Below are 16,577 nucleotides of genomic sequence, written 5' to 3'. Positions count from 1 at the left end.
CTCTAATACCCAGTAGCAAGTCCTCTTGCATTGATGCATGCCTATATTTGTCGTGGCATACTGTCAACAAGTTCATCAAGGTACTGTTGGTCCAGATTCTCCCACTCCTCGACGGCGATTCGACGTAGATCCCTCAGAGTGGATGGTGGGTCACGTCGTCCATAAACAGCGATCTACCCCACGCATGGTCGATAGGGTTCGTGTCTGGAGAGCATGCTGACCACTCTTATCGAGCGATGTCGTTACACTGAAGGAAGTCATTCACAAGATGCGCACGATGGGGGTGGAAATTGTTGTCCATGGGAAGACAAATGCCTCGCCAATATGCTGTCGAGGTGGTTGCACCATCGGAGGATGGCATTCAAGTATCGTACACCCGTTACGGCGCCTTCCATGACCACCAGCGGCGTACGTCGGCCCCACATAATGTCACCCCAAAACAGCAGGGAACCTCCATTTTGCTGGACTCGCTGGACAGTGTGTCTAAGGCGTTCAGCCTGACCGGGTTGCCCTCAAACACGTCTCCGACGATTGTCTGGTTGAAGACATATGCGACACTCATCGGTGAAAAGAACGCGATGCCAATCCTGACAGTTCCATTGGGCATGTTGTTGGGCCTATCTGTACCGCGCTGCATGGTGTTGTGATTGCAAAGTTGGACCCCACCATGGACGTCACAGCCTATTGCGCACAGTTTGAATCGTAACACGGCCTGTGACTGCACGAACAGCATTATTCAACATGGTGGCGTTTCTGTCAGGGTTCCTCCGAGCCATAATCCGTAGGTAGCGGTCATCCACTGCAGTAGTAGCCCTTGGCGGCCTGAGCGAGGCATGTCATTGACAGTTCCTGTGTCTCTGTATCTCCTCCATGGCCGAACAACATCGCTTTGGTTCACTCCGAGACGCCCGGACACTTCCCTTGCTGAGAGCCCTTCCTGGCACAAAGTAACAATGCGGACGCGGTCGAACCGCGGTGACCGTCTAGGGATGGTTGAACTACAGAAAACACGAGCCGTGTACTTCCTTCCTGGTGGAATGACTGGAACTGATCGGCTGTCGGACCCCCTTCCGTCTTAGGCGCTGCTCATGCATGGTTGTTTACATCTTTGGGCGGGTTTAGTGACATCTCTGAACAGTCACAGGGACTGTGTCTGTGATACAATATCCACAGTCAACGTCTATCTTCAGGAGTGTTAGGAACGGGCGTGATGCAAAACTTTTTTTGATGTGTGAACTTTTAAGCATATTATTAAAACTAGAGTGAGGGAGAAAAATGGTACTATACAAAATTGAAAAAAAATAGATTTAAACTATTTTCACAGATCTTGCGTCCTTTTCATTCAGAGGTGTACATGCGGATTAATTTAAAGGACAGGATAAACGTACCGTACAACAATAATTTTAGCGTGCAAGATGGAGTACAACATTACGCGATGGGCAGAAGCGCTGGGCGTTATGCTGTCTGTGTGTGTGTGTGTGTGTGTGTGTGTGTGTGTGTGTGTGTGTGCGTGTGTGTGTGCGTGCAGCACACTCAAGACAAGTTCACAGAGCAGCAACAGTGCAAATGTTTGAACGTTGCTGCAGGCAGCAGTTAAAAACATGACGTCATAGGCACGAAGATTACCGACTTGCGCCGATATGTATCCAGCAGAACTAAAGAGCAAAGTGACACAGCTACGGGAACAGATGGTAGCACCTCTTGTTTATATTAAATCTTGTGGTTTTATTGTTGTGACTATAAGAAAAAGTGTTTTAAGAAACTACATCTCACACCACTATTTTGTAAAAAAATGATTTCTCATTGTGAGCTTCATCACAGGATTTCAGATATTGAAACTTGTGATTTATATGGCGGGGGGGGGGGGGGGGAGGAATGGAGGAGAAGGTACGGGGAGGGGGGCGATTGTATTGTTAAGAGGTGCGTTCCGCCACCTAAAACTTTTACAACTTAAGTACTGCCTCATCCTCTAAACTATCTTGCAACGAAAGGCAGGATGGTACCGACCATATAACCGACAAGAAGGGAGCAGTAAGTGAATAACGAAGTATACCGTGTCCCATATCTCGGCTTACTCAGAGAACAAGAAAGTACTCACTGACTGGTGATTCAGTTGTCGGGAACGGTTGGCTGCTGCTTCGAATCGTTCCAAACAGTTAACGGTATCGCTTTTCCCACCACAGACTGCATGTCCGAAATAACAGATACCATCTTCATATATAGTTCAGGCTATCCGGTCATTGACCTCCTTCTTCTGTGCGGATGCACACACATTGCCTGAACTCTCACGGGACTCGGTAAGATTGTCCACCGCGAGTATTGAGTGTAATGGGCAGGGGCACTACGAATGCAGTGTGTGGACATTAACTTGGGAATATGGGTCTCACGGGGAGCGTGCAAGGGATGAATCCCTGCAGTCGCCCTATTCTCTGTGCCCTCGGTGGCTCAGATGGATAGAGCGGCTGCCATGTAAGCAGGAGATCCCGGGTTCGAGTCCCGGTCGGAGCACATCTTTTCAACTGCCCTCGTTGATGTATATCTATGCACGTCGGCAGCGAAGGGTCTTGATTTAATTATCATTTCATTACAGACTGCATTGGCACCGTTTATACTGCAATTACGAAGAAAGAAAAATGAAATAAATTCGATATACGTACGTGAAATATATCGTTGGCCGTTCCCTCAGAGAAAGAGCAATGCCTATGGCAGCGATGCGTAGGCGGCTGTAATATATTCCTAGATTCATCACTTGGCATTCGTTCGAGGAACTTTCTAAGTAGCTTTCCTTGGGATAGTTGGCGTATATCTTCGGGTGTCTGTCAGTCCAGTTTTTTCACCATCTTCCTGCCACTCGAACAAACGTGCAACCTTTGTGCTGCCCTGCTCTGTATATGTTCAGTATTCCCTGTTATTCCTATTTGGTATGAGTCCCACACACTTGAGCAGTATTCTAGAATGGCTCACATGTGTTTTGAATGCACTCTCTTTGTAGAGTTATTGCATTTCCTTAGGACTTTTCTTTAGTCATAATTGTTCTGACTCGTTTTATGCGGCCCACCACGAATCCCTTTTCTGTGACAACCTCTTCATCTCAGAGTAGCACTTGCAACCTACGTCCTCAACTATTTGCTGGATGTATACCAATCTCTATCTTCCTCTACAATGTTTACCCTCTATGGATCCCCCTAGCACCATGAAAGTTATTCCCTGATATCTTAACTGACGTCCTACCATCCTGTCTCTTCTTCTTGTCAGTGTCTTCCATATATTCCGTTCCTCGCCGATTCTGCGGAGAACACCTTCATTCCTTAGCTCATAGTCCACCTAATTTTCAACATTCTTCTGTAGCACCACATCTCAAATGCTTCGAGTCCCTTCCTTTCCGCTTTCGCCGGCGCCCACGTTTCACTACCATGCAATGCTGTACTCCAAACGTACACACTTGACCTCTTCGCAACAAATAATCCTGAGTTAATGACGAACATCAAAACCGATTCAGTGATTAGTGAACACAGAGTTGTCGTAGCGAGAATGAATATCGTAAGCCCCAAATCCTCGAAAAATAAGCGAAAAATATACCTATTCAAAAAATCAGATAAAAATTCACTTTCCGCCTTCCTAAGAGACAATCTCCAAATTAATAATATAAGTGTCGACCAGATGTGGCTTGAATTCAAAGAAATAGTATCGGCAGCAATTGAGAGATTTATACCAAATAAATTAACAAACGACGGATCTGATCCTCCTTGGTACAGAAAACGGGTTAGAACACTGTTGCAGAAACAACGAAACAAACATGCCAAATTTAAACAGACGCAAAATCCCCAAGATTGGCTATCTTTTACAGAAGCTCGAAATTTAGCGCGGACTTCAATGCGAGATGCCTATAACAGTTTCCACAACGAAACTTTGTCTCGAAACCTAGCAGAAAATTCAAAGAGATTCTGGTCGTATGTGAAGTATGTTAGCGACAAGAAACAATCAATGCCTTCTGTGCGCGATAGCAATGGAGATACTATCGAAGACTGCTGCCAAAGCAGAGTTACTAAACACAGCCTTCCGAAATGCCTTCACAAAAGAAGACGAAGTAAATATTCCAGAATACGAATCGAGAACAGTTGCCAACATGAGTAACGTAGAAGTAAATATCCTCGCAGTAGTGAAGCAACTCGAATCACTTAATCAAAGTAAGTCTTCTGGTCCAGACTGTACACCAACTAGGTTCCTTTCGGAGTATGCTGATGCATTAGCTCCATACTTAACAATCATATACAACCGTTCGCTCGACGAAAGATCCGTATCCAAAGACTTGGAAAGTTGCACAGGTCACACTAATATTCAAGAAAGGTAATAGGAGCAGTCCACTAAATTACAGGCCCATATCATTAACGTCGATATGCAGCAGGATTTTAGAACATATATTGTGACATGGGTTTAGAAAACATCGTTCCTGTGAAACACAATTATCTCTTTATTCACATGAAGTGTTGAGTGCTATTGACAAGGGATTTGAGATCGATTCCGTATTTCTGGATTTCCGGAAGACTTTTGACACTGTACCACACAAGCGGCTCGTAGAGAAATTGCGTGCTTATGGAATATCGTCTCAGTTATGTGACTGCATATGTGACTTCCTGTCAGAGAGGTCACAGTTCATAGTAATTGACGGAACATCATCGAGTAAAACAGAAGTGATTCTGGCATTCCCCAAGGTAGTGCTATAGGCCCTTTGCTGTTCCTTATCTATATAAATTTCGGTTACACGATAAATCAGTCTAATCTAAAAGCCGTAAATTCAACTACACTCCTGGAAATGGAAAAAAGAACACATTGACACCGGTGTGTCAGACCCACCATACTTGCTCCGGACACTGCGAGAGGGCTGTACAAGCAATGATCACACGCACGGCACAGCGGACACACCAGGAACCGCGGTGTTGGCCGTCGAATGGCGCTAGCTGCGCAGCATTTGTGCACCGCCGCCGTCAGTGTCAGCCAGTTTGCCGTGGCATACGGAGCTCCATCGCAGTCTTTAACACTGGTAGCATGCCGCGACAGCGTGGACGTGAACCGTATGTGCAGTTGACGGACTTTGAGCGAGGGCGTATAGTGGGCATGCGGGAGGCCGGGTGGACGTACCACCGAATTGCTCAACACGTGGGGCGTGAGGTCCCCACAGTACGTCGATGTTGTCGCCAGTGGTCGGCGGAAGGTGCACGTGCCCGTCGACCTGGGACCGGACCGCAGCGACGCACGGATGCACGCCAAGACCGTAGGATCCTACGCAGTGCCGTAGGGGACCGCACCGCCACTTCCCAGCAAATTAGGGACACTGTTGCTCCTGGGGTATCGGCGAGGACCATTCGCAACCGTCTCCATGAAGCTGGGCTACGGTCCCGCACACCGTTAGGCCGTCTTCCGCTCACGCCCCAACATCGTGCAGCCCGCCTCCAGTGGTGTCGCGACAGGCGTGAATGGAGGGACGAATGGAGACGTGTCGTCTTCAGCGATGAGAGTCGCTTCTGCCTCGGTGCCAATGATGGTCGTATGCGTGTTTGGCGCCGTGCAGGTGAGCGCCACAATCAGGACTGCATACGACCGAGGCACACAGGGCCAACACCCGGCATCATGGTGTGGGGAGCGATCTCCTACACTGGCCGTACACCACTGGTGATCGTCGAGGGGACACTGAATAGTGCACGGTACATCCAAACCGTCATCGAAACCATCGTTCTACCATTCCTAGACCGGCAAGGGAACTTGCTGTTCCAACAGGACAATGCACGTCCGCATGTATCTCGTGCCACCCAACGTGCTCTAGAAGGTGTAAGTCAACTACCCTGGCCAGCAAGATCTCCGGATCTGTCCCCCATTGAGCATGTTTGGGACTGGATGAAGCGTCGTCTCACGCGGTCTGCACGTCCAGCACGAACGCTGGTCCAACTGAGGCGCCAGGTGGAAATGGCATAGCAAGCCGTTCCACAGGACTACATCGAGCATCTCTACGATCGTCTCCATGGGGAGAATAGCAGCCTGCATTGCTGCGAAAGGTGGATATACACTGTACTAGTGCCGACATTGTGCATGCTCTGTTGCCTGTGTCTATGTGCCTGTGGTTCTGTCAGTGTGATCATGTGATGTATCTGACCCCAGGAATGTGTCAATAAAGTTTCCCCTTCCTGGGACAATGAATTCACGGTGTTCTTATTTCAATTTCCAGGAGTGTATATACCTAGCTATTAGAATTACGAACAACTTAAATTGGAAGGAACACACAGAAAATGTTGTGGGGAAGGCTAACCAAAGACTGCGTTTTATTGGCAGGACACTTAGAAAATGTAACGGATCTACTAAGGAGACTCCTTCACTACGCTCGTCCGTCCTCTTTTAGAATACTGCTGCGCGGTGTGGGATCCTTACCAAATAGGACTGACGCAGTACATCGAAAAAGTTCAAAGAAAGGCAACACGTTTTGTATTATCGCGAAATATGGGAGAGAGTGTCACAGAAATGATACAGCATTTGGGCTGGAAATCATTAAAAGAAAGACGTTTTTCGTTGCGACGGAATCTTCTCACGAAATTCCAATCAGCAATTTTCTCCTCTGCATGCGAAAATATTTTGTTGACACCGAGCTACATAGGGAGGAACGATTACCACGATAAAATAAGGGAAATCAGAGCTCGTACGGAAAGATATAGGTGTTCATTCTTTCCGTGCGCTGTACGAGATTGGAATAATAGAGAATTGAGCAGATAGTTCGATGAGCCCTCTGCCAGGCACTTAAATGTGATTTGCAGAGTATCCATGTAGTTGTAGATTCCCAGAAACCTTTTGCTCAAATTAAGGCCGGTGCTAGCAGATTTCTCTTGGCCAGGAATGCCCTTTTTGCCTTTGTTAGTCTGCTTTTGATGTCCTCCTTGCTCCGTCCGTCATGGGTTATTTTGCAGCCGAGGTAGCAGGATTCCTTAACTTCATCTACTTCGTGATCACCAATCCTGATGTTTAGTTTCTCACTGTTCTCATTACTACTACTCTGTCCCCATTCTGTATTTACTACTGTTCATTTCATTCAGTAGACCCTCAGTACTCTACTAATATACCGCAGTCTGCCACCTTCTTTACCTACGACTGAAACTATGATCGTTCCATTTCATATCTTTACAAATAGTTACACCCAGGTATTTGCATGGGCTGACTGATTCCATCTGTGACACACTGACTCTGTAGTTACACGATACTACTTTTTTTCATTTCGTGGAGTGCACAATTTTAGATTTCTGAACATTAAGAGCAAGTTGCTAATCTTTACACCACTTTGAAATCTTATCAAAATCTGACTGAATATTCGCACAGCTTCTTTCAGACAGTACTTCATCAGAAAGAACTGCATCGTCCGCGGATAATCTGAGATTACTATTAGCATTGTCTGTAAGGTCAGTAGCATACAACTTGAAAAGCAGGAGACCCAACACACTTTTCTGGGGGAACATCCGAAGTTACTTCGACAGCTGTCGATGAATCTCTACCCACAACTATTGCGTCCTCCTTCCCAAAATGTCCTCAGTTTAGTCACAAAAGCCGGCCGGTGTGGCTACAGTCGCAGGTTCGAATCCTGCCTCTGGCATGGATGTGTATGATGTCCTTAGGTTAGTTAGGTTTAAGTAGTTGTAAGTTCTAGGGGACTGATGACCTAAGAAATTAAGTCCCATAGTGCTCAGAGCCATTTGAACCATACAATAACTCTTCCCTGTTTCACGATAACGCAAAACGTGTTGCTCTTTATTGAACTTTCTCGATGCACTCCGTTAAACCTATGTGGTAAGGATCGCACACCGCGCAGTAGTATTGTAAAAGAGTATGGAAAGGTTTGTGCAGGCAGTTTCTTTAGTAGGCCTTTGCATCTTCCAAGCGTTCTGCCTGTAGTCTTTGGTTCGCCTTCCCCACAACATTTTCTGCGTGCTCTTTCCAATTTAAGTTATTCGTAATTGTAATTCCTAAGTATTTAGTTGAATTAACGGCCTTTAGATCTGGCTGATATATCATGTAACCGAAGTTTAACGGATTCCTTTTAGCACTCATGTGGGGCACGTCACACTTTTCATTATTGGAGTCAACGGTCAATTTTCGCACCATACAGATATTTTTTCTACATCGTGTTGCAATCTGTTTTGATCTTCTGATGAGTTCACTAAACGACAAACGACAGAATCACTGGGAACAATCTAAGACGGCTTCTCAGATTGTCTCCTAAATCATTTATATAGATAAAGGACAGCAAAGGGCATATAACACTACTTTGGGGAACGCCAGATATCACTTCTGTTTTACTCGACGACTTTCCGTCAATTACTACGAACTGTGACCTCTCTGACAGGAAATCACGAACCCATTCACATGACTCAGACGATATTCCACGAGCACGCAGTTTCAGTACGAGCTGCTTGTGTGGTACATTGTGAAAAACCTTCTGGAAATCTAGAAATACAGAGTCAATTGAAACTGCCTTCTCAGTAGCACTCGACAGTTCGTGTGAGTAAAACGCTAGTAGGGCTTCACAAGAACGACGTTTTCTAAATCCGCCTTGACGGTGTGTCAATAGACCATAATTCACAATGTTCGAACACAATGTTGTTGTTGTTGTTGTCTTCAGTCCAGAGACTGGTTTGATGCAGCTCTCCATGCTACTCTATACTGCGCAAGCTTCTTCATGTCCCAGTACCTACTGCAACCTATGTCATTCTGAATCTGTGTAGTGTATCCATCTCTTGGTCTCCCTCTACGATTTTTACCCACCACGCTGCCCTCCAATACTAAACTGGTGATCCCTTAATGCCTCAGAATATATACTACCAACCGATCCCTTCTTCTAGTCAAGTTGTGCCACGAATTTCTCTTCTCCCCAATTGTATTCAATACCTCCTCATTAGTTATGTGATATACCCATCTAATCTTCAGCATTCTTCTGCAGCATCACATTACAAAAGCTTCTGTTATGTTCTTGTCTATACTGTTTATCGCCCACGTTTCACTCCCATGCATGGCTACACTCCATATAAATACTTTCACAAACGACTTCCTGACGCGATGTTAACAAATTTCTTCCGAAACGCTTTCCTTGCCATTGCCAGTTTACACTTGATATTCTCTCTACTTCGACCATCATCAGTTACTTTGCTGCCCAAATAGCAAAACTCTTTTACTACTTTAAGTGTCTCATTTCCTAATCTAATTCCCGCAGCATCACCCGATTTAATTCGACTACATTCCATTATCCTCCTTTTGCTTTTGTTGATGTTCATCTTATATCCTCTTTTCAAGACACTGTCCATTCCGTTCAGTTGCTCTTCCAGGTCCTTTGCTGTCTCTGACAGAATTACAATGTCATCGGCGAACCTCGAAGTATTCATTTGTTGTCCATGGATTTTAATTCCGAATTTTTCTTTTGTTTCCTACAACCCTGTCTCACTCCCTTTTCAACCACTGCTTGGAACACAATATACAGGTGTTACAAAAAGGTACGGCCAAACTTTCAGGAAACATCCATCACACACAAATAAAGAAAAGATGTTATGTGGACATGTGTCCGGAAACGCTTAATTTCCATGTTAGAGCTCATTTTAGTTTGTTGTTCCACCTACGCTCAATGGAGCACGTTATCATGATTTCATACGGGATACTCTACCTGTGCTGCTAGAACATGTGCCTTTACAAGTACGACACAACATGTGGTTCATGCACGATGGAGCTCCTGCACATTTGAGTCCAATTGTTCGTACGCCTTTCAACAACAGATTCGGTGACCGATGGACTGGTAGAGGCGGACCAATTCCATGGCCTCCACGCTCTCCTGACCTCAACCCTCTTGACTTTCATTTATGGAGGCATTTGAAAGCTCTTGTCTACGCAACCCCGGTACCAAATGTAGAGACTCTTCGCGCTCGTATTGTGGACGGCTGTGATACAATACGCCATTCTGCAGGGCTGCATCAGCACATCAGGGATTCCATGCGACGGAGGGTGGATGCATGTATCCTCGCTAACGGAGGACATTTTGAACATTTCCTGTAACAAAGTGTTTGAAGTCACGCTGGTACGTTCTGTTGCTGTGTGTTTCCATTCCATGATCAATGTGATTTGAAAAGAAGTAATAAAATGAGCTCTAACATGGAAAGTAAGCGTTTCCGGACACATGTCCACATAACATATTTTCTTTCTTTGTGTGGGAGGAATGTTTCCTGAAAGTTTGGCCGTACCTTTTTGTAACACCCTGTATATCCCAAAATCCTGCTGCATATCGACGTTAACGATACGGGCCTGTAATTTAGTGGATTACTCCTACTGCCTTTCTTGAATACCGGTGTGACTTGCGCCAAGTTTCTACTTTTTTTGTTTAAAAATTTTTTGGTCAGGACCTGTTTTTGTTAGGACCACCGTCTCCTCCCTGACAATATCAGGCTACATCGAAATACGAGGGCAGTTCAATAAGTAATGCAACACATTTTTTTTCTGAAACAGGGGTTGTTTTATTCAGCATTGAAATACACCAGGTTATTCCCCAATCTTTTAGCTACACAACACTATTTTTCAGCGTAATCTCCATTGAATGCTACGGCCTTACGCCACCTTGAAATGAGGGCCTGTATGCCTGCACGGTACCATTCCACTGGTCGATGTCGGAGCCAACGTCGTACTGCATCAATAACTTCTTCATCATCCGCGTAGTGCCTCCCACGGATTGCGTCCTTCATTGGGCCAAACATATGGAAATCCGACGGTGAGAGATCGGGGCTGTAGGGTGCATGAGGAAGAACAGTCCACTGAAGTTTTGTGAGCTCCTCTCGGGTGCGAAGACTTGTGTGAGGTCTTGCGTTGTCATGAAGAAGGAGGAGTTCGTTCAGATTTTTGTGAACAATTGTGACAGCACTACCAACAGAGATGTCAAGTTGAGCACTGAGTTGTTTGATGGTGATCCGTCGATCATCTCGAACGAGTGTGTTCGCACGCTCCGCCATTGCAGGAGTCACAGCTGTGCACGGCCGGCCCGCACGCGGGAGATCAGACAGTCTTGCTCGACCTTGCGGCGATGATGACACACGCTTTGCCCAACGACTCACCGTGCTTTTGTCCACTGCCAGATCACCGTAGACATTCTGCAAGCGCCTATGAATATCTGAGATGCCCTGGTTTTCCGCCAAAAGAAACTCGATCACTGCCCGTTGTTTGCAACGCACATCCGTTACAGACGCCATTTTAACAGCTCCGTACAGCGCTGTCACCTGTCGGAAGTCAATGAAACTATACGAGACGAAGCGGGAATATTTGAAAATATTCCACAAGAAATTTCCTGTTTTTTCAACCAAAATTGGCCGAGAAAAAAAATGTGTTGTATTACTATTTGAACTGCCCTCGTATTTAAGATTTTTCACGTGACGCCCGCGCTAACTGCGAGCGCCCGCTGCCGTGGTACCGACCTGGTAGTCGCCGGCCTGGTCGTAGCTGGTGACGTGCACCTGGTAGCTGGAGCGCACGCGGCCCTTGCCGCCGCCGCTGGCGCCGGAGGGGGCGGGGTGCGCCTGCTGCGCGTGCGACGGCGCCGACGACGCCGACGTCGACTGCGCCTGCTGCGGCGCGTGCGACACGAAGCGGCCGGCGTGCTTCCAGCGGATGCGGTCCGCCCCGGAGCGCAGCCGGCAGTCGAACGAGACGCGGTCCCCCAGCGGCGCCACCGCGTCTTCAGGGCTCCGGAGGAACAGCTGCGTCATGTCTGCGAGCAGACACACGGCGGGCTCTCACCAGTGGGAACCAAATTTTAATGACAAGTCATATTTTCAGAATGAGATTTTCACTCTGCAGCGGAGTGTGCGCTGATATGAAAGTTCCTGGCAGATTAAAACTGTGTGCCCGACAGAGACTCGAACTCGGGACCTTTGCCTTTCGCGGGCAAGTGCTCTACCATCTGAGCTACCGAAGCACGACTCACGCCCGGTACTCACAGCTTTACTTCTGCCAGTACATCGTCTCCTACCTTCCAAACTTTACAGAAGCTCTCCTGCGAACCTGTAAAGTTTCGAAGGTAGGAGACGAGATACTGGCAGAAGTAAAGCTGTGAGTACCGGGCATGGGTCGTGCTTCGGTAGCTCAGATGGTAGAGCACTTGCCCGCGAAAGGCAAAGGTCCCGAGTTCGAGTCTCGGTCGGGCACACAGTTTTAATCTGCCAGGAAGTTTCATTTCAGCGCACACTCCGCTGCAGTGTGAAAATCTCATTCTGGAAACATCCCCCAGGCTGTGGCTAAGCCATGTCTCCGCTATATCCTTTCTTTCAGGAGTGCTAGTTCTGCAAGGTTCGCAGGAGAGCTTCTGTAAAGTTTGGAAGGTAGGAGACGAGATACTGGCAGAAGTAAAGCTGTGAGTACCGGGCGTGAGTCGTGCTTCGGTAGCTCAGATGGTAGAGCACTTGCCCGCGAAAGGCAAAGGTCCCGAGTTCGAGTCTCGGTCGGGCACACAGTTTTAATCTGCCAGGAAGTTCCAAGTCATATTTTGTTCTGGAACAGGGGTCTCCAAACTTTTTAGTCCGCAGGCCACACTGACTCCTCCACGAAGTCATAAGGGCCAAGGTCTACCTAGTGGGATTAAAGCACCCTAGCGCTCCATGCTCACCGTAATGTAAGGCTAAAGGAAAGATGAAATCGCATAAATCTAAGGTTGTGGGAATAGCTAGCACTGAAACGAACTACGATTTTTATTTAATTACATAATTTTGATTGGTGGACGTACCTGACCGAAATTCTGGCGTATTTTACGAGGTGCATTCAAGTTCTAAGGCCTCCGATTTTTTGTCTCCGGACTGGAAAGAGATAGAAACGTGCGCATTGTTTTAAAATGAAGCCGCGTTCATAGTCAATACGTCCCAGAGATGGCAGCACCGTACGGCAGATGGAATTTTACCGCCAGCGGCGAGAATGAGAACTGTTTAAATACTTAAAATGGCGACGTTTTCCTTACTTGAACAGCGTGCAATCATTCGTTTTCTGAATTTGCGTGGTGTGAAACCAATTTAAATTCATCGACAGTTGAAGGAGACATGTGGTGATGGAGTTATGGATGTGTCGAAAGTGCGACAGTTCAATGAAGGCATAACATCGTGTGACAACAAACCGAAACAACCTCGGGCTCGCACAAGCCGGTCTGACGACATGATCGAGAAAGTGGAGAAAATTGTTTTGGGGGATCGCCGAATGACTGTTGAACAGATCGCCTCCAGAGTTGGCATTTCTGTGGGTTCTGTGCACAAAATCCTGCATGACGACCTGAAAATGCGAAAAGTATCATCCAGTTGGGTGCCACGAATGCTGACGGACGACCACACGGCTGCCCGTGTGGCATGTTGCTGAGCAATGTTGACACGCAACGACAGCACGAATGGGACTTTCTTTTCGTCGGTTGTGACAATGGATGAGACGTGGATGCCACTTTTCAATCCAGAAACAAAGCGCCAGTCAGCTCAATGGAAGCACAGAGATTCACCGCCACCAAAAAAATTTCGGGTAACCGCCAGTGCTGAAAAAGTGATGGTGTCCATGTTCTGGGACAGCGAGGGCGTAATCCTTACCCATTGCGTTCGAAAGGGCACAACAGTAACAGGTGCATCCTACGAAAATGTTCTGAAGAACAAATTCCTTCCTGCACTGCAACAAAAACGCCTGGGAAAGGCTGCGCGTGTGCTGTTTCACCAAGACAACGCACCCGCACATCGAGCTAACGTTACGCAACAGTTTCTTCGTGATAACAACTTTGAAGTGATTCCTCACGCTCCCTACTCACCTGACCTGGCTCCTAGTGACCTTTGGCTTTTTCCAACAATGAAAGACCCTCTTCGTGGCCGCACATTCACCAGCCGTGCTGCTATTGCCTCAGCCATTTTCCAGTGGTCAAAACAGACTCGTAAAGAAGCCTTCGCCGCTGCCATGGAATCATGGCGTCAGCGTTGTGAAAAATGTGTACGTCTGCAGGGCGATTACGTCGAGAAGAAACGCCAGTTTCAACGATTTCGGGTGAGTAGTTAATTAGAAAAAAAATCGGAGGCCTTAGAACTTGAATGCACCTCGTAAGGCTAAAGGAAAGATGAAATCGCAAAAATCTAAGGTTGTGGGAATAGCTAGCACTGAAACGAACTATGATTTTTATTTAATTATACAATTTTGATTGGTGGACGTACCTGACTTAAATTCTGGCGTATTTTATTCTGGCGAATTTCACGGACAAAAAAGTATGTCACTGCACGTTCTTCACGAAAGCGTCCTGCAAAGTTAACGAAATCTCAAAATCATTGTTAGCAACACTATTACTGCAAGACGTAACAGATGTAGAGTATGTCAACGCATTGTTATTTCAAGCGGCGCAACAATAAGTTTAGTTATGTAGTCTTGTAGCAGAGCCAGTGTCGCGGTGTATTGGTCGCGATAGGCCTCGAAATTCAATTGTTGGCAGTACAGGCACCACCTCAAATATTTGGCGGGCCGGATACCAGGGATGTCCGGCCAGCTAACGCGGGCCAGTTTCGGCCCGCGGGCCGCAGTTTGGAGACCCCTGTTCTGGACTATAGGGTGCATTTTAGAACAATTTATACACAAATCTAGGCATTTTAGTGTCGAAAAATGTAAGAGTCATATTTCAACAAATTTTAGTAATAGGTCACATTGCTGCTAACATTTAATATAATAGGTCACATCTCCGTCAACTTTTGCCAAAAATGCATATACCGTTTTTCTCGTATCTTACGGGACACACGAATAAGAAAATGAAAATGTTGCTTACGAGACAATATTTAACGTGCTACTATGAAAGATAAACAGATAAATTGGTACACAGCTTTTTTTCTCAGGACTGTAGGTGAAAATTGGTGTACCACAACAGTCGTTTCGCGAACATAAAACATTGTTGCGAAGAGTCGACAATACGCTCTCAGAGCCAACAAAGGCGGCTTCTGCCGTAATAATCATCGCAGTCGCACAGGTGTTCCCACTAACCAGTTTGAATACAGCCTTTGTCTCGTTCTACATGCCTAAAGCAAAGTGCTCCGACAGCGTGAAGTTGTGAGGATATGTTCGAGAATTTGCAGAGAAGTTCTTTAGTGCTGAAGGGAAAATATTATTTTGTAAACTGTGTGAAGTTAAAGTTAGTGCAGCAAAGCGCTTTAATGCGCAACAACACTGTAATACCGCTAAACACAGCAGCTGCGTGAAAGGAAGTGCTGAAAATAACAGCAAGCAAACGCTATTATTTGAACAGACAGGCCAATCGTCAACCGTGCAATCATTATACAAGGATTTGTGTGAGATGATGGTGTCCTACAACATTCCACTCGAAAAGGTGAAAAATCCACGCTTCAGACGGTTCTTGGAGAAGTGCACAACACATACAGTTCCAGATGAATCTGCACTGAAAAAGAACTACACTCCTGGAAATTGAAATAAGAACACCGTGAATTCATTGTCCCAGGAAGGGGAAACTTTATTGACACATTCCTGGGGTCAGATACATCACATGATCACACTGACAGAACCACAGGCACATAGACACAGGCAACAGAGCATGCACAATGTCGGCACTAGTACAGTGTATATCCACCTTTCGCAGCAATGCAGGCTGCTATTCTCCCATGGAGACGATCGTAGAGATGCTGGATGTAGTCCTGTGGAACGGCTTGCCATGCCATTTCCACCTGGCGCCTCAGTTGGACCAGCGTTCGTGCTGGACGTGCAGACCGCGTGAGACGACGCTTCATCTAGTCCCAAACATGCTCAATGGGGGACAGATCCGGAGATCTTGCTGGCCAGGGTAGTTGACTTACACCTTCAGTGGTTGGCACATTGCACTCGCATGTTCAACCCCGCGACCGACCATCCAAATTTAGGTTTTCCGTGATTTCCCTAAATCGCTTCGGGCAAATGCCGGGACGGTTCCTTTGAAAGGGCACGGCCGACTTCCTTCCCCATCCTACCCGAATCCGATGAGGCCGATGACCTCGCTGTTTGGTCTCCTACCCCCAAATCAACCCAACCCCAACCCACTTTATCGCTACCTCGGAGACGCTGTGTCCCCATCGCTCGTGCGCCGACTATAACACCACGTTCAAACTCACTTAAATCTTGATAACCAGCCGTTGTAGCAGCAGTAACCGGATCTAACAACTGCGCCAGACACTTGTTGTCTTATATAGGCGCTGCCGACCGCAGCACCGTATTCTGCTTGTTTATATATTCTGTATTTGAACACGCATGAAAGGACTTGGAAGAGCAGTTCAGCGGAATGGATGGTGTCTTGAAGGGAGGATATAAGATGAACATCAACAAAAACAAAACGAGGATAATGGAATGTAGTCGAATTAAGTCGGGTGATGCTGAGGGAATTAGATTAGAAAATGAGACACTTAAAGTAGTAAAGGAGTTTTGCTATTTGGGGAGCAAAATAACTGATGATGGTCGAAGTAGAGAGGATATAAAATGTAGACTGGCAATGGCAAGGAAAGCGTTTCTGAAGAAGAGAAATTTGTTAACATCGAGTATAGATTTAA

General features: G+C 46.5%; 1 protein-coding gene across 3 annotated transcripts in view; it reads right to left on the bottom strand.

Annotated features, from left to right (window-relative positions):
• The window catches only part of LOC126106353 (interference hedgehog-like), a 672,512-nt gene that overhangs the window by 81,023 nt on the left and 574,912 nt on the right, over positions 1 to 16,577 (bottom strand). For all 3 annotated transcript variants that reach the window (XM_049912604.1, XM_049912605.1, XM_049912606.1), the window contains exon 3: positions 11,475 to 11,767. In XM_049912604.1, coding sequence (XP_049768561.1) covers positions 11,475 to 11,767 — 293 coding nt within the window. The remainder of the gene's footprint in view (positions 1 to 11,474; positions 11,768 to 16,577) is intronic.

This window comes from Schistocerca cancellata, chromosome 10 (genome assembly GCF_023864275.1).
Source record: "Schistocerca cancellata isolate TAMUIC-IGC-003103 chromosome 10, iqSchCanc2.1, whole genome shotgun sequence".
In the NCBI taxonomy this organism is placed as follows: Eukaryota; Metazoa; Arthropoda; class Insecta; order Orthoptera; family Acrididae; genus Schistocerca; species Schistocerca cancellata.
The sequence above is the reverse complement of the archived record's forward strand: the minus strand, read 5'-3'. Positions and strand labels throughout refer to the sequence as shown.